An 18,666-nucleotide genomic window follows, 5' to 3' on the forward strand; every position below is an offset into this window, starting at 1 on the left:
TTTATCTGGCTGTAAACCGCCCTGAGTCCTTCGGGAGAAGGGCGGTATAAAAATTTAAATAATAAATAAAAATAAATAAATAAATAAAATGCTTTTAAAGAAAACAAAAGCCTCTGACGATCAGGCAACTCAGCTGGGATTGTCAGAGGAGCCTTTTAAAAGCATTTTTTACTTTAAATTTAAAGCATTTAAAAAATGCTTTTAAAAGTAAAAAAAAAAAGTTGGGCGCACCTACCTAGTCACATTACCCCCCCCAAGCCACGCCCACAGAACCAGTAGTAACAAATTTTACATTTCACTACTGGTGTAAACCCAGAAGATAAGATTTATTCAATAAATAATGGGCTACACAGATATCATGTTGCATTACAGGTAGCTTTCGCTGCGTTTGTGCCACAGTTTCCTCTATCAAAAGCATTTTTTTGGGTTTGCATAAGTAACCAGGCTAAACTGGAATTTGTTTAGCTTGTTTTGCTATGTAAATGAAAATACAAATGCAAATTCAGCCAATGAAGCTGAAACTTCAGATAGAACAAGTTCTAAGCGCAATGTTTTTCAACCTTGACTACTTTAAGATGGGTGGACTTCAATTCTAACTTCAATTCTTCAGTTATAATACCCACATATATTTCTTGATCAAGTAAGGAACAAGGTTGTCTCTTACTTGTTTATCTTCGTAACTGGCTAACCAACTGCACTCAGCATGTAGTCCTCAATGGAACTACATCCACATGGAGGGAAGTATGCAGTGGAGTACCCCAAGGCTCTGTTTTAGGCCCAGTACTTTTCAACATCTTCATCAATGACATGGACAAGGGGATAGATGGGGAACTCATCAAATTTGCAGATGACACCAAGCTGGCAGGAATAGCCAACACTCCAGAAGATAGGCTCAATTTACAGAAGGATCTTGACCGACTTGAACATTGGGCGATAACTAACAAAATGAAATTCAACAGTGAAAAAAGTAAGGTTCTACATTTAGGCCAAAAAAACAAAATGCACAGGTACCGGATATGTGGTACCTTGCTCAATAGTAGTAACTGTGAGAGGGATCTTGGAGTCCTAGTGGACAACCATTTAGATATGAGCCAGCAGTGTAAGCCAACACAGTTCTGGGCTGCATAAACAGAGGGATAGAATCAAGATCACGTGAAGTGTTTATAATGCCTTGGTAAGGCCACACTTGGGATATTGCATTCAATTTTGGTCACCACGATGTAAAAAAGATGTTGAGACTCTAGAAAGAGTGCAGAGAAGAGCAACAAAGATGATTAGGGGACTGGAGGCTAAAACATATGAAGAACGGTTGCAAGAACTCGGTATGTCTAGTTTAATGAAAAGAAGGACTAGGGGAGACATGATAGCAGTGTTACAATATCTCAGGGGTTGCCACAAAGAAGAGGGAGTCAAGCTATTCTCCAAAGCACCTGAGGGTAGAACAAGAAGCAATGGGTGGAAACTAATCAAGGAGAGAAGCAATTTAGAATTAAGGAGAAATTTCCTGACAGTTAGAACAATCAATAAGTGGAACAATTTGCCTGCAGAAGTTGTGAATGCACCAACACTGGAAATTTTTAAGAAAATGTGGTTAGCCATTTGTCTGAAATGGTGTAGGGTTTCCTGCCTGAGCTGGGGGTTTGACTAGAAGATCTCCAAGGTCCCTTCCAACTCTTATTATGTTATGTTATGTTATGTTCTGGTTTGGACTGAGGTATCTGCTCCTGTTTTGTCTCTCTGGTTATACTTAGCAGATGGCAGAGATAAAAAGAATTGATGGGAAAGAAATATATGCAGAAGCCATTCTGACTTTCTTATTTCAAACATAATCTGGACATATTTCTGCTTGCAGGGTGTAACAGACAATTTATCATATAAATTACATTAAATACTCAGACTGGTGGTTATTTTCCTTCTGAACACTTCCTTTTTTATGTGACCTATGACTGTTGAACATTCCTAAGTATCATTCCAATAACAATTTATCTAAAATGAAAACTAAAAGAGATGATGATTGGCCCATGGGACCTGGCTTTCGAAACTTTCTGTTCCCACATGCAAAACGTTGGATTTCTTCATACAAGTAGTCCTCAACTTGCAACTAATTATTTGACTACTGTTGGAAACTACAATGGCACTGAAAAAACTGGCTTATGATCAGTCCTTGCACTTATGACTGTCACAGCATCTCCACAGTCAGGTGATGACAATTTGAGCAGTCAGCAACCAGCAACCAGAGTCACGTTTGCCATTTGGCTTCTGACAAGCAAACTCAATGGGAAAAGCCAGATTCACTTAATGACCATGTGACTGTACTGTTCAACAACTACAGGAAAAAAGGTTGTGAAATTGGGCGCGGCTCACTTAACAACCACCTCACTTAGTGACAGAAGTTCTCAATTGTGGTCATAAATCAAGGACTACCTGTAGCATCTCACCCAAACATAATCCTACACAGCTTTTCCAAAATCTGACACTTACTGATGTTCCCTTCTGTAACAGATAACTCCAATCAACACAAAGGCAACTGAGGAAGGAAGAAGTGGCAGTTACGGGCTTTTGCCTCAAGTTTTGCATATACAGGGACTCACATCCTGGACATGAAGTGTTTCAACTCCTCCTCTCAGGATGCTGCTATAGGGCATTGCATGGCAAAACACCTAAGCAAGAGTTTTTTCCCTTGTGCTATTATTCTGCTGAAAACCTAATTCCCACAACACTGTCTTATGTCTAAGGATATTTACCCATGTAGTAGAGCTGTATTGCGATTATTCTTCTCATTATTTATTTATTTATTTATTTTGTCACAACATCATATAAAAAAGATTATATAGTATATAAACATATATATGAGTAAATATTAGGAGGTATAAGCATCAATATATATATATATAGGAAGAAGAAAAGAAAAACAATAGGACAGGAACGGTAGGCACGTTTGTGCGCTTATGGTCCTCTTAGGAATGGGGTGAGGCCAATAGTAGAAAGTTTTTGGTTAAAGCTTTTAGGATTATGGGAAGAGACCACAGAGTCAAGTAAAGTATTCCAAGCACTGATGATTCTGTTAAAGAAGTCATATTTTCTGCAATCTAGATTAAAGCGGTTAACATTAAGTTTAAATCTGTTGGTTGCTCTTGTATTCTATTTGTATTATTCAGCTTGTATTAAAGCTGAAGTAGTCTTTAACAGGAAGGACATTACAATAGATGATTTTATGAGTTAAACTTAGGTCTTGTCTTCTCCTACCTTCTCCTATTGGTTTGTTATAAGTCTTTGTTATTTGTATGTACACTGAGAGCTTCTGCACAGGAGACAAATTCCTTGTGTGTCCAATCACACTTGGCCAATAAAGAATTCTCTTCTCTTCTCTTCTCTTCTCTTCTCTTCTCTTCTCTTCTCTTCTCTTCTCTTCTCTTCTCTTCTCTTCTCTTCTCTTCCATACTCTACTCTACTCTACTCCAGAGGTCCCCAACTTTTCTACCTTTGCAGACAGGTGGAGATGAGGGAGAGGAGATGGGTCGGCATGAGTGGTGGGGCACACGTGTCTGCTTCTCGTGCAAATGGAGCCCCTACACTGGTGTATACATGTGCTCACCCACTGCTTGCGCAAGTGCGGATACATTTGCACTCGTTCGCCACCTCTGCGGCCCGGTTCCAAAAGGCTCAAGACCCAGTAGTGGGCCATGGCCCAGGGGTTGGGGACCATTGGTCTACTCTACTCTAGTCTACTGTATTGTAAAATCCTATCCTGAAGTCCTGAAATATAATTCCCATCCTTTCCAATCAAGTATCACCTTTGGGAGCCATAATGAAGCATCTTTAGATAACAAATGATTCAGGAACGGAGGTCTAAGGGAACCATAAATGGACTACTACAATGCATTCTACATGGGGCTGCCCTTGAGGAGCATTCAGAAATTGTAGCTGGTGCAGAATGCAGCTGCAGGGGTTGCAAACCGTTATTTGGCACATGTAACACACTGTTTCATTGGTTGTCAATGTCTTTCTGAGTGGATTTGAAGGAGCTGGTTGTCCCCTTTAAAGCTCTTTGTGGCTTGTTTAGCGTGTTCAAGTAATTTGTAGATCATATTTTATGGCTTCATATTGTGAGGATTGTGGTTGAATTAAGAGTCGCACAACTGCCCAACACGTGCCCGCTGCTTAAAATTTGTATCTGCATTCAGGTATATGTGTTTTTGACAGCTTATTACAATTGGCTAGTTCTCACAAGTCCATTTTTTTTGGACCATCTCTTGCTGCTCCATCTCTTTCTTTCTTTTTTTATTTTTGGCAAAATCGGATCCGCAGCTGCTAAATGAATAGTGGCTTGCAAGGGAGGGGGGCTGCTACACAGGCATGTTATAAACTAGAGTAGAGTAGAATAAAAAGTGGGAATTGGGATGTGATGGAACCGAATAGAATAGAATAATTAATCATTAAGTGTTGTAAGTGTTGTACCTTGATGAAGGTATCTTTTCTTTTATGTACACTGAGAGCATATGCACCAAGACAAATTCCTTGTGTATCCAATCACACTTGGCCAATAAAATTCTATTCTATTCTATTCTATTCTATTCTATTCTATTCTATTCTATTCTATTCTATTCTATTCTATTCTATTCTATTCTATTCTATTTGAACAGAACAGAATTTCTTTATTTTGGACACACAAGGAATTTGTCTCTGATGCATATTGCCTTATACATTGTAAGCCGCCCTGAGTCTTCAGAGAAGGGCGGGGTATAAATGTTAACAACAAAAAAAAAATATCTCAATGTGCGTACGAACAAAAAAGTGATAGGTCATATCTCCCAGATCATAGTTACAATCATTAATCATAATATACAACCAGTGTTAAATCATAGATACCAATAGGAGAAGGTAGTAGGAAAGATGAGAAGATAAGAAGGCTAATATCAATAACAGAATAGAATAGAATAGAATTTATTGGCCAAGTGTGATTGGACACACAAGGAATTTGTTTTGGTGCATATGCTCTCAGTGTACATAAAAAGAAAAAGAAAAAAAAAGAAAAAGAAAAAGAACACCTTCATCAAGGTACAACATTTACAACACAAATGATGGTCATAGGGTACAATTTAACCCTTAATGATAGCAACAAAAAGTTAGTCATACAGTCATAAGTGGAAAGAGAATGGTGATGGAAACGATGAGAAGATTAATAGTAGTGTAGATTCAGTAAATAGTTTGACAGTGTTGAGGGAACTATTTGTTTAGCAGAGTGATGGCCTTGGGGGGGGGAAACTATTTTTGTGTCTAGTTGTTCTGTATACAGTGCTCTATAGCATCGTTTTGATGGTAGGAGTTGAAACCGTTTATGTCCAGGATGTGAGGGATCTCTAAATATTTTCACCGCCCTCTTCTTGATTCATGCAGTATACAGATCCTCAATGGAAGGCAGGTTGGTAGCAATTATTTTTTCTGCAGTTCTAATTCTCCTCTGAAGTCTGTGTCTTTCTGGTTGGGTTGCAGATCCAAACCAGACAGTTATAGAGGTGCAAATGACAGACTCAGTAATTCCTCTGTAACAGCTGTACTACATGGGTAAATATCTTGTTATTAGGGAGATATTTTGGGAGAACTCAGGCAACAAATAAGGCTGAAATACAGCCTTGGCCACCTCAGAAGGGGCGGAGGGAGCCCCAAGGCAGCCCTTCAAGCCCCGGCCGAAGCCTCCCCAAAGCATCAAAGCAACAACTTCCCCGCCCTCTCAGGTAGAGCCGGCAAGAGGCAACGTCTCAGCCCGCCTCTCCCAGCCTTTTTCGCCAATCAGAAGCCGCGGCCCGGGCATTGGCGCCCGTGACGTATCTTCCCGGGGAATCTTGTGAAGCCGTAGAGAAGCTGCTCCAGCCTCGCGCTTGCGTGCAGCCGGTGGCGCCTGGCTGGAAGAGGGGAGAAGGGGAGACGGGCTGGCGGGGAGTCGGGGGGAGGCAGGCAGGCAGGCGAAGGAAGGAGGAGGAGGGAGGGGTGTTAGCTGTGGAATCAGCAGGCCGGAGGGCTTTTGCTGCGGGGAGGGGGTGGGTTTCTTTTGTATTTGGATTCCCTCCCTTTTCGGAGGCAGGAATGGCCCTTTTTACGATCTAAGAAAAGAAAAAAGAAAAAAAATCTGGTGTCTGTGAATTAAAAAAAAAAGCACCGGCGAGCCTCTTTCCTTTCCGCCAGCTCGCCTCCATACATTCCGCCCAATTGCTTTTTTTCTCTCTCTTCATTTTATTTGTAAATAGAGCTTTGGGATTTCTTTTTTCCCCCTTCCCCCTCCAAACCTCCCCCCCACTTCCAAAAATCGGCTTAAAATTAGCCTTTTTAAAGAAAAACTGGAACGCGCGCTTCCTTTTCTTTTTTCCTTTTCCCCTCCTTGTTTAGAGCAAGACGTAGACTTGGTAGCACGCTCTCCCTGCGCCCCCCCGTCCCCCTTTTCCCAAAATCCCCGGGTTATTTTTTTTCCTTTCCTTTCTTCCTTTTTTTTTTTTATCTTTTGGCAAAAAAAACCCGGATCCGCAGCTGCTGGATGAATAGCGGCTTGCGAGGGAGAGGGGGGAGGGGGGAGCCGCTGCGGGCGGCAGAAACCCGGCTGGTGCATCCGAGGCGTTGTTCGCCCGCTCGCCTCTTTTCCTGTCGAAACCCCCGCCCCTCCCCATCTCCGCCCCCCCCCTTCCCAACACCCACCCACCCGCCCGCCCCCAGTAGGCTAGATCGGAGCGGCGGCTTTTGCGCGGGCATCACAGCCGGGATGGCCATTCGTGGGCTTGCGCTCTGCCCTCGCGCGGGGGGGCTCGCGGGCACCTTGATTTGAGTCTTCCCCCCCCCCACCCGCTGCCCTCCCCCCCTCCACCACCACTCCCGGTCCGTGGGATTTTCCGCGGGGTTGCTAAGGAGCTGCACTTAAAACTCGGGGATCGCCGGGCTGCGAGCGAAGGAGAGACAAGGGGGAGTTTTGGGCGCGGGCGAGGACAGCCAAGCCAGCCTTGCCCGAATTGCCAGCCTTTTTTTTTCTTCTCATTCTTGCATCGGGAACGACGAGGCAACCTCGGGATTTTTTCCTCCCTTTTCTATCCCCGCCTTGGTCGGGATCCAAAGGTCGGGATCCTCTTGATCAAGGGGGGACACACCGAAGAGGAGGGGTAGTGGTGGTGGTGCAAAGGAGAAGATCGCCCCCCGTCGTTGCTTTGGGGAGAGGGGGGGTCTCCTCGGAAGCTGGTCGGGGGGTCGCGCAAAGAAACATGGAGGCGGTGATCGAGAAGGAATGCAGCGCCCTTGGAGGGCTCTTCCAAACCACCATCAGTGACATGAAGGTAAGGGGGTGTGTGGGGTGTCTTTCTGAATAAGGGGGGGGGGAGACGCGAGGGGTGGGGTGGGGGAGAAGAGCCCCCCTCCCCGATCCCTCCATCCGCCTTTTGCAAACCTGCGCAGGAGAAGAGCTCTTACTACCTCCGACCCACCTGACTCGTGGAGAGGTAGGTGGGTCCCTCAGCAAAAGCAGCGAAGCGCCAAAAGGTTTAATGCCCAGGGCACGGAGAGGGAGAGAGAGAGAGCCCTGCCTTTGCTTTCCCTGCCCCGCCATCAGGGCCTTGGGTTGGGTCCAAGCTCTCAACCCCGGGGTGGTGAGGGGCGCCCCAGTTTCCCTGCTGGTGGCGAGCCGCGCTGGGGTTTCCCTTCGTGGGGGTGGTGGGGATGTTCCACGAAACCCCCCCCCCCGTCTTTCCGGGCCCAGGATGATCATCCCTGGGGTGCTGAATCAATGGCCTTTTGGAGCCGAAGCCTCTTGCCATCTCCAAGGAAGCGTTTCTGTGGATTTGGAGAAATCTCTCTTATCGGTTGTTTGTGTCGAGTTGCACACCCCTCCTGTAGCTCTTGCTTTATTTATCTTTATTTATCTCCATCGGACGGAAGATCCATCCAACGTATAATCTATTAACCTCCTTCTTACGCAAAGGCTGGCCTCGTTGAAATGCTCCCGCTTGCCCTTCCTGATGTCCAGATATTAAAAAAAAGACAGATGCTACGAATAGATCTACCTAATAGTATTTTCGCCTTGCCAATGCTTTTTTAACAGTCCCAGCTAGTTTGCTGAAATGGAACTTCCAGGTTCAGTGGCAAGATACCTTGGAGAGTCAACTATTTGGAGACTGAATGGGCCATTGGTTTTATGCCTCCCTTTTCAACCCTTGGGAGAGTACTTAAAAAGAATTGGGATGGGGTTTGCTGTGATAAATTGACCCAGTGCCCAGATGTTTGGGGAGAAAAAGAATTTGATTTGAGTGGCTGTCCTTTCATGGTATATATGCTGGTTTTCTGTATAAGTGGCTGGCTGAGAAATTATTCGTGGAAATAGTAATTTTAGATAGTGAGAACCCCCGTGAAGCGGTTCAGATCCACTCTCTGACAACAGTCTTTTTGGGGTGACTTTGAATCACTTGTTTTCTCTCTGCCTGGGTTGTGATTGTGGACAAAAATGAAAGGAGGACACAAGGAGTAGAAAGGCAGGATATTAAAAAGCTAACAAATCAAAATTTAAAAAAAAATCCATTTTTTTAAAAAAAAGCTTCCCTCAGAGGCTGATGGAATTAGTCTGTGGTCTTTCCTCTACCAATTTTGCTTGGTTAATGGACATCTTCAGTACCCCTCATCCTTATGCTGTCCTATTTGTCCACTCACCTAAACAAAATCCCTTTGTTGCTTTTGGCAAGGACTTAAGACACAGCTGGACAATATGTGAACCCAGAATTCCAGTTAAGGTAGTTCCTTAGTGTGACTTGTTCCCAGTGGTGTGCACAGTGACGCCCAGTCACGGTGGGCGCAAGGCTCCTGGTTATCTGGCTTTTAGTTGGGAAGGGAGAAGAACCACATAGGTGTGAGGTGTGTTATGCGCCCAAACTTTCATGCATTTCCTTTTAAAACACCTGAAAGATCTTTGAGCAGTTGGCAAGCTGCACCAGCCCAAAAAAATTGTTAGGAATCAAGAAGGGACAAGTAACAATGATATAAAACAACTCCATATGATCATGTATATGTGGCAGTACGTAGTCCAGGATAATGCCAGCTTCTTGTTCAAACCCCTGTGGATTACTGTATAACATGCGGGCATCTTCAGGGTTGGCCCTGATCTCTTTTCCTCATTTGGATGCCCCATGAGTTTGCAAGGTTTTGTTCACCATCCTGCAGATCCGTATTATTTAGAACTATCTTGCATCCATTGAGGTTGAGGTGGGGTTTGCACAAATAATTCTCAGTTATTTCAGCTGAATTGCACAACGGAAAGCTGAGATTGCAGTTGGAGAAAATGTGGAGTCTTGTCTTTTTTTAAAGGGAAGCATGAAGCTGTGTGGGTGAAGAAATGAATGGTCAAAATTCAACTGACGGTGGCATTTTTGAACCCTTAGAAATACAGCTTAGAAATACAGCATGGAAGATGGAGTCTTTTTTCTCTCTTTCTCTTTCTTTTGGCAAACCCCCACCCTCCCCATTTTGGAAATGCATCGATTGGTTGAGTAGAAAACGGACCCCATGAACAGTGTTAATCAGACTGTGGATCTAATTCCACTGTTTTCTTTTTTTTTTTTTAACAAGAACCTTTAAAACTGGATTCTTTTGTACTGCCATCTGAGCAGGACTCTGCAGATGTTAACAGGGCCGCTTGCTTCCATGTGAATGGGAGGAAAATAATATGTCAGGAGTCTCGTCATAATGAACTCTTTGTGATGTGGCTGAATCCCAAATCTCCCTTTGTTGAATGTAAAAATCTCTGGGGAAGGGAGGTCCGGAGCAAAAACCTGTAATCATTTTCATTAAGTCCATTTCAACCCTGGAAAATGCTTTAAACAGATGCCTTCTTCCGCCAGATGGACTCTATAAGTAGGCATTGCTAAAAGCCCGAGCTCAATTTTATTCCCTCTCTTAAAAACAGGAAGCAAACATCAGTTTGGGCAAATCTTGCTCTGTGGCTACTTGCGATGGATGGTGTGTGTACACCTGGAACGCCTCCACGCCTCAGAGCATCTACTTACTTACTTATGTACTAGGGCTTGATAACAGAAATAAATTGGAGCTATAATAACAGAGTGCAATTACTGTCTGCATTTTGTTAGGGGGGAAATGCATGGAGAAGTCAAAAGATTTTTTTTTAATCTGTTTTCAATCTTGTGATGTCATTTGCAGACAACAATCTTTGCTGACACATTCCAGAAGGGGGAGCTGTCCAAGCTCTTCCTAATTGCAGATCAGAAAAGTCCTGTGACTCAGTTAAAGGCAAGCAAATTTGCCACCCCATCCATATAAGCTTTCCTGGACTGGAGGTTGCCTTCTCAAATGCCCAGCCCTTTTGCTAACGCGGGCTGTTTCCAAGGCCCAGAGCTAAAGCCTTAAATAAAGCAGGATGATTTTTCCCCTGTTGCTGCTTACTGACTTTGCTAATTGGGGGCATGAAGGAGGGCTTATTTTGGCTGTAATCCCTTGCACATTTATTTGAGAGTAAGAGTCGTGTGAAATCCAGTGGGGGTTTGCTTATCGGTAAATGTGACACAGGAGTGAAGGACCTGACCTTTTTTCCAGACACAGCAAAAAAAAAACAGCGCATGGGTAATGGGGCAGATAACCATGCAAAAGTATTTTGAACTGGCTTGTGTGTCTGGCGATAGATTATTAGCAGGCCAGAAGGAAGAAACAAAACGCAGACTCACTAGGATGCAGACTTGAATTGATGAGAGAATTTAAGATAAGCAGGACGATGTGGTTTCTTTCCATGGCAGTAGCAGCATTGCTTTGTTTTAACTAAGCGGCTGTATGGAGTTGCGCAATTTTAACAAAAAACCCCCAACATATTTAGCTTTCTATTGTCAGGCAGAGTTAGCAGGGGGCTCCCTTCTTCCCCTCAAGCCAGCTACTTGACCCTGTCTGTTTACAGTGGGGCATGGGTTGCTGAAGGGGAAAAAAAAAAGAACTTGTCAGATGCACTTTAAATATTTCAGAACGTGGCTTTAAATATTTGCAGGGATCCGTTCCGCCTGACGGATTGAAAACCAAAGAACCTCTAGTGTTACCTGTCACGGGATACCTGGGGGTGTAGCTTTGACAAGTTAAGGCAAGGACAAATCCTGTTGAACACCGTGTCCTGTCCAAGCTTGTTGGACATGGTTTTAACTGCTCCAGTTGAGTTACCATCTTTGCGAAATAATGGATAAATTACCTTTGTGTAGAACAGAGGCCTCCCAGCTTTAAATGGCAGTAGCATGTTAATTAGGCCCTCAAAAGACTTCAGTGTCTTAAAAATTCTGATTTGTTACACTGCCTTTCTCAGTTGAAGTATTGATTTGGGTATATCACGAATGCCTTTTATCTTTTTCCTGATACTAAAATCTACCAGCTGCCCACATTCTAAGTCTTCTGTTTTGGTTAAAATCTTCAGATCTTGTTTTAACTTTCCCTACTGATCCTAAATACTGGATAAGTTAAGCCAGTGCTTCTCAACCTTGGCAATTTTAAGATGTATGGACTTCAATTCCCAGAATTCAACTCCCAGCCTTGCTAACTGGGACATTCTGGGAGTTAAGGTCCACACATCTTAAAATTGCTAAGTTTGAGAAGAACTGAATTTAGTTGTTTTAGGATGCCTAAGAAAATGTGGGACAATCTTTTAAGTAAAGAACCTCTGATAATTCTACTTGCTATTCACTGAATATTCTAATTTTATTGAAACGAAAAGTTTGGAAACTTCAAACATAATTTCAGATGTTACAGTTCTTAAAGTAGTTTTTAGTTTAGATTAAATTCAACATTCCCTGTTTTCACAATTTTTGTAACAGCAAATGGCACTTCCAGGATTAAAAATGTCAATTGTATCCACATATGTACTGTGTTGACTGAACCATCAAGATGTGGTTTATTCAATAAGCGATGATAGAACATGGTTGAATGTGTTGTGCAAGCTCAGCCAGCAAGATTCTCAGTGCCAGCTGAATAACTGTACTGATTATGGATTTATACGATCTGAAGAAAATCCACAGTATTGAGAAGTAGCTATTGCCTTAAAACTTGGTGTAGCAGAAATTTTATGCTCTTCCTTTTTAAAAAACAACAAACTTGAAATAATTAAAGAAGTTGCAGTAAATTGAACTGGGATCCCCTGAACATAGAAATATATAGGCCATATGATGTAAAGTTGTGGTACAAATTGTCACTATAGTACATAACTTGCTGACCTCTTCTGTACTCTAGTTCAGGGATCTCCAACCTTGGGAACTTTAAGCCTGGCGGACTTCAATTCCCAGAATTCCCCAGCCAACTTTGCTGGCTGGGGGGTTCTGGGAGTTGAAGTCCACCAGGCTTAAAGTTCCCAAGGTTGGAGACCCCTGCTCTAGTTGGATCCCATTGCAACTTAAAAAAAAAGTGTGTGAGAAAATGCTGCTTTTAATGTTTTAAATTCAACTTAGTCTCATTTCCCCAAGTTTATGTTGGATCAGGGTCAAAAGAATTCTCCCCAACATATGCAAAATCACCAAATAAGGGATGTTTTATAGCCCAATGTGTTTTAAACATCTTTTCTTCCAAAGACTATTTTAAGAAACGGGGGAAAAAAAAGATTTAGCCTGAGGGGGGTAACCACTAATATACTGTATAGATAAAACTGATCTGTGTCCATTCCTACATTCATTGAAAGGCAAGATCACTTTTCACTGTTACCTTGTTATGTCTTGTTAGGTTACCACCATACAAAAATATGGTTAATATTTTGTTGGCTGTCCTGTCTACTTAACATTACGTTAGGATTATAGCCTATAGAGGAATAGTAATTCTGGTGATAGTTACTCTGTCATTAATTAGAGTTAGTATGGGGCAGGTGCAACCAAGATTGGTAACTGGTCCCAACCAAATGCCCCAAAGGTGCTTTTTGGCAATTGGACTATTTTGGTTTTTTTTTTCTTTGAAAATGTTTCACTTCCAAGAAACTTTTTGAGTGCAGAACTGAAGAAGCTTCCTGGATGAGAAGTGAAAATTTTCAAAGAAGAATAAAGTTTTGGAAAAGCATCTTTGGGATAATCATGACTTGGATGATTGAGAATCTCCGTAAAGATCATAATTAAATGTTTATTATTTTGTTTGGTGAATTCTTCCAAGCATTTGAGGAACCCAGTGGTAAAAACCCACCTATGTCCCGTTACGATATTGGGAGCAATGGCTCAATCTCTATTCTTGCCTCTTAAAGTGCATTATTTGCAACTCTGTTTTTTCTTTAAGGGTAGGGTTGAGGGGACTTTTTACTATTTTTGTTTTATTTGAGATCATTTTTGCCTTTGTCTTTTGTCTGTCTTACCTAAATAGACATTGACAATTGAAAAAGTATTCACTCTGTCTCAGATCCCCCCCATGCCACTGAATATTATTACCGTAGAACATCATTTAGGCCCCAGTATATATAAAAATATGAGAGCGGCATGGTGGTCTAATGATGAAGACTCTCACCTTCTATATCCAGAAGGTGGAGAGTTCAACCGTAGGTGGTGGCAGGTATTCCTCTGTGTGCGAAGAACAAATTTCTGCTGCAGACTCCACATAGGTGTCAGAAAGGGCACCCGGCCAGTAAATGCTCAGCTCAGTCTTCCCGACACTACCCTGAATGAAGGGATTACAGGGTTGTAAAAGGGGAGTTTATATATATAAAATATGAATGCACCACTAATTCCAAAGTGAAGTGGTGAATTCATTTATTACATTAAATGAAATATTCTTTAACATGCGGTAGGCCAGTATAAAAACCCCTTTACCTTGGTAAATTAAAGAGATGCAGCCGGCCAGCCCTGCCATTTAAATTTTGGCACCCATCATCACAGTGAAGTTCTTACCACAGGGATTGTAAAGGCACATCTTGACTCACTCAGCAGAAATTTATGGAGTCTTCTTTAGAAAGGTGGGATCATTGATGCTTATCTCCCTGGATGGATTACAAAGTGATTTCTAAAATTCTGGGCCTCCATTGATCTATATATAGAGACATCATCTTGAGAGAGAGAGAGAAAATTTAGGGCAGTAGTGAGTCTTCCCAAGAATAGCCATGCGGTCAGAATCACTCCAGGTGAACTCAGCATGAAATCCCACAAAGCATCTCCAAACAACAGTCATTGGTAGGCCCAAAGTTGGCGTTTGTGATCTCGGTATCAGGAAAGCACTGGATCAAATAGGGATCCATGGGGCGTAGCTGGACAAAAATCTATTGCTCACTCGGAAGAACAGGGGTATCAAACTCGATTTCATTAAGGACCACATCAGGGTTGTGTTTGATCTTGGATGGGGTGGGCAGGGTTAGCATGGCTAGCTCCACATCACTCATGTTGGGGGCGGCTGTGGTGGCCCGAGCGCTCTGCCAGTGAAAATGGGCTCACAAGCTCCGTTTCCGGCTGCAATGGCCGCCTGCAACGTTCTGAAAGTGAAAACGGAGCTCTATGTGTGTGTGTGAATGCGGCCTTCCTGAGCTCTGTTTTCACTAGTAGAAGCACTGCAGGCTGGTCCTTCCCTTTTTCTAGGGTCACCCCACGGGCACCCTGTGGGACTGATCTGGCCCTCAGACAGTGGTGGTATTCAGCCAGTTCGGACCGGTTCAAGTGAACCGGTAGTGGTGACCTGCAGGTGGGCCTGCCCTGAAGCTATGCCATCCTATTGAATCACGTTTTCTAAGCCGCGCGCATGCGTGCAAGCTGCGCATGCTCACATTTGCAGTGCGTGGTGAACCGGTGGTAAAATTACGTGAAACCCACATCTGCCTTCAGGCCTTGAGTTTGACACTCCTGCAGAAGAGCATTAACGCTTATCTTAAGCCCTGGATGATTCTCCAAATGTCTAGGTCAGGGGTGTCCAAACTTGGTCCCTTTAAGACTTTTGGACTTCAACTCAGAGTTCCTCAGCCAGCTTTGCTGGCTGAGGACTCTGGGAGTTGAAGTCCAAAAGTCTTAAAGGGACCAAGTTTGGACACCCCTGGTCTAGGTGAATAGTCCACAGAATTGAATTTTGTGAATTGAAAGTAGAACTTTTAAAACTCTATGAATGTTGCACTTATCTGCTGGAAAACAAAACACAGCTCTTCGCATTAAGATACTCGTGTTGGCTGCTAAGGATGGTGCAGAGAGATTTTTCTGTGTCCGGATCTATACAGGTAGTCCTTGACTTAACAACAGTTCATTTAGTGACTGTTCCAAGTTACAACAGCACTGAAAACAAAGTGACCAATGACCATTTTTCACATTTATGACTATTGCAGCATCCGCATGGTCACCTGATCAAAACTTTTTTCCCTTATTTTTATTTTTTTTTAAAGTTTTTACAGTTAAACAATTCTTATTCACCGCTTAAACATGACTGTGACCATTTTTATATCCTCCTATTAGTAAATTCACCTATATTCTATACATTTATACTAATTTTACATTCTATTTAGAGTTTTATCCCCTTTTTTTGCTTCTATTTTCGATCCAATTGTACCACTTCTCCCATATTACGTAAAAATCCGAATCCATCAATCCTTTCAATTCAAGAGTCATTTTGTCCATTTCGGCGCAGTCCAAGACTTTTTTAATTATTAAATCTTCAGAGAGTATGTTTTGACTTCTCCAACATTGTGCGAAAGCCAATCTTGCCGCACTTATCATGTGCAGAATAATATATTTTTTTTTTCTTCATATTTCCTTTTCATTATTCCTAGAAGAGACAATTCTGGTGTATATTCTATCTTGAAGTCTGTTACTTCCTCTATCCAACTACGTACCTTCATCCAATATCTTTTAGTTTCGGAGCATAACCACCATATATGAAAGAAGGTACCAAATGCTTGACAACTGGTTCATATTTAGAATGGTTGCAGCGTCCCAGAGTCCTGTGATCTTTTTACAACCTTCTGCCAAGCAAAAGTCAATAGGGGCATACAGATTCACTTAACAACAGTGTTAATAACTTAACAACTGCAGTGATTCACTTAACAACTTTGGCAAGAAATATTGCAGAATGGAGCAAAACTCACTTAACAAAATGTTTCGCTTAACAACAGAAATCTGGGGCTCAATTGTGGCCATAAGACGAGGACTATTGTAATACTTCCCACTGTTGAGAGAAATATGAATTTCTGCAGGACAGCTATCGGGCCATCTGTCTGTCCACGTGAAGTGTGAGTCATCGGCAGGACAATGATCTCAACATAAAAGCCATCCACAAGAAGGAAAGATGAGTTTAATATTTTTGAAATAGCCGTGTCAGAGCTTGAATTGAGACCCCCACCCATGAAAGGGTTGGAATAGGACCCCAAATGAGCTCTTCATGCCAGAACTGAAATATGGCATCAGATCACCCGTGGAGGAATGGATTAAAATTCAACCCAAAGATAGGAATCCTCCCAATTACAAAAAGTGCTTGCTTGTATCGTTATTGCAGCAAAAGGTGGTGAAGTCAGCCTGAATTTAAAGGGATTATTATTCCTTCACACTAACATGCTACATGTCGGATGACTTAGTTTAAAGGAAAGAGAAGCAACAAACAATCTTTGTTCATCTGGTTAACCTCTGATAACATTCGTGGCAGAGAGAAGCAAAATCCTGAAAGAGGGCAAATATTTTTTTCATGGAACTGCAGTTATTCCCTTCTCAAGCCTATATATATATATATATATATATGTAGGTCTTAGGTTATTTGGGTTTTCTCCCACATAAAATTGGAAGTGTCTTGGCGACGTTTCGACGAAGTCTCATTCGTCATCTTCAGGCTTCAGCTTCATGCTCCTAGAATGAGACTTCGTCGAAACGTCGCCAAGACACTTCCAATTTTACGTGAGAGAAAATCCAAATAACCAAAGACCTACATACAAAACCATGAAAACCTCAGAAACAAATATTATATATATATATATATATATATATATATATATATATATATATATATATATATATATATATATATATATATATATAAAATATTATATATTATATTATATTATATTATGTTATATTTGTTTTCTGTATATATATTTGTGTTAATGCTTACTTTGGAAAAAGCTACTCTGAACACAGCAGCAATTTGTATGAAGCATTCAGGCTTTGCTGCATTGCAGGTAGTCCTCGACTAATAACTGGTCATTTAGTGACCATTCAAAGTTATGATGGATCCTCAAAAGATGGTTAACAACCCGGATTTGAAGTTCCAATGGCTGCCCATCTGCCCCTTCTCCCCCCTGCAGTTACTGGAACTCATTCTTGGTGGATGGCAGCATCTCGTAGTCACCAATCAAGATTTATGGTTTTTTTGCCACAAACCATCATTTTACTTCCACTTTCTTGCAGCAAACATCTTAACGACTGTGGCATTTGCAATGTGACCACCACGTTCATTTTACGACCGCTGCAAAAAAAGAAAAATAAGGCTGCAAAAAATAATGTTGTAAAATCGGTTCCATCACCCAATGACCTGTTTAAAGACTGGCACAAATTAGGACAGTAATTCTGGGCTCAATTAGAGTTGTAAGTCAAGGACTACCTATCGTTGTTATTTGTGAAAAATTGTGATTTTTCACACACCTTTCTTCTGTTAGTATAAAGATGACGCTTATAATAGTGGATGTGTTGTGAGCAGGGGGGCTCACCATATACCAATTAATTTTTCATACACACAGGTGGCTATATTTTAACAATTCACACTTGGATTTGTCACATTACACTGACCTATCTTTATTCTGCAGTTCTTTTCTTCTGGAGATTTTTTTTTTTTTTTGGCCAACACATTGTATTGATTCAAAATACAGCTGATTGTTCACTTGTTTGCTTGTAATTATGTGCAACCAACTGGTCTCCCTTGTTCTGCATTTCTTCGCCATTCTAAACAGCTGCAGTATGTTTCTTTTCAGGCTTGGAAAGAGGGGAGGAGGGGGGGAAAAACCCACCCTTCTGATTTTTCTCCTCTGATCTTGAGTGTTGATCTTGGAAACAATCAACCGAACAGCTGTCGCACATCAGGGTTTCTTTAAACCAATGGCATTGCTGAGTAAATGGTTAGCTATTTTTAGATGTTCGGGCAGTTGCTGTGGATGGAGGAGGCATAGTCCCCAAGGAACAGGAGGCAACTAACTTCCAGAGTAAAATCTTCCCCTCCTTGCATCACGATCTAGAACAGGTGTGGGCTACTATGGTGATTTTGCAACCTGTGGACTTCAACTCCCAGAATTCCTGGGAATCCTGCTAGGGATGCTGGTGGAGGAATTCTGGGAGTTGAAATCCACAGGTTGTAAAGTTGCCAATAGTTGCCCATCCCTGAAATTTGGGGTTCAGCTCAGGGGCTATTCCGTGGTCGTCGTTAGCAGCTCCAGGCCACTGCAATAGCTTTCAGAAATAAAGGGCGTCCTGGACTTACGACTGCAATTGGGACGAGAATTTCCATTGCCAAGTAAGGAGGTTGTTAAGTGAGTCGTGCCAAATTTTACTATCTTTTGTGCCACAGTTGTTAAGCGAATTACCGCACCCGTTAAGCGATTCACACAGTTGTTCAGCAAATTCAGTTTCCCCCCTTGACTTTGCTTGTCAGAGATTGGCTGGGAAGATTGCAACATTAGAACAGAGTTGGGATGGACCTTGGAGGTCTTCTAGTCCAACCCCCTGCTTAGGCAGGAAACCCTACACCACTTCA

At 42.2% G+C, this 18,666-nt stretch overlaps 1 protein-coding gene across 6 annotated transcripts in view; it reads left to right on the top strand.

Moving 5' to 3' along the window:
- The first annotated feature begins 6,061 nt into the window (after positions 1–6,061).
- MTSS1 (MTSS I-BAR domain containing 1) overlaps positions 6,062–18,666 on the top strand; it is a 169,916-nt gene continuing 157,311 nt past the window's right edge. For 2 of the 6 annotated variants that reach the window (XM_058178769.1, XM_058178772.1), the window contains exon 1: positions 6,065–7,313. In XM_058178769.1, coding sequence (XP_058034752.1) covers positions 7,242–7,313 — 72 coding nt within the window. In that variant the 5' untranslated portion in view covers positions 6,065–7,241. Of the gene's footprint in view, positions 7,314–18,666 lie in introns of all 6 variants that reach the window. The other 4 variants (XM_058178768.1, XM_058178771.1, XM_058178770.1 and 1 more) reach the window with 3 other exon arrangements.

Source organism: Ahaetulla prasina, chromosome 3, assembly GCF_028640845.1.
Source record: "Ahaetulla prasina isolate Xishuangbanna chromosome 3, ASM2864084v1, whole genome shotgun sequence".
NCBI lineage: Eukaryota > Metazoa > Chordata > Lepidosauria > Squamata > Colubridae > Ahaetulla > Ahaetulla prasina.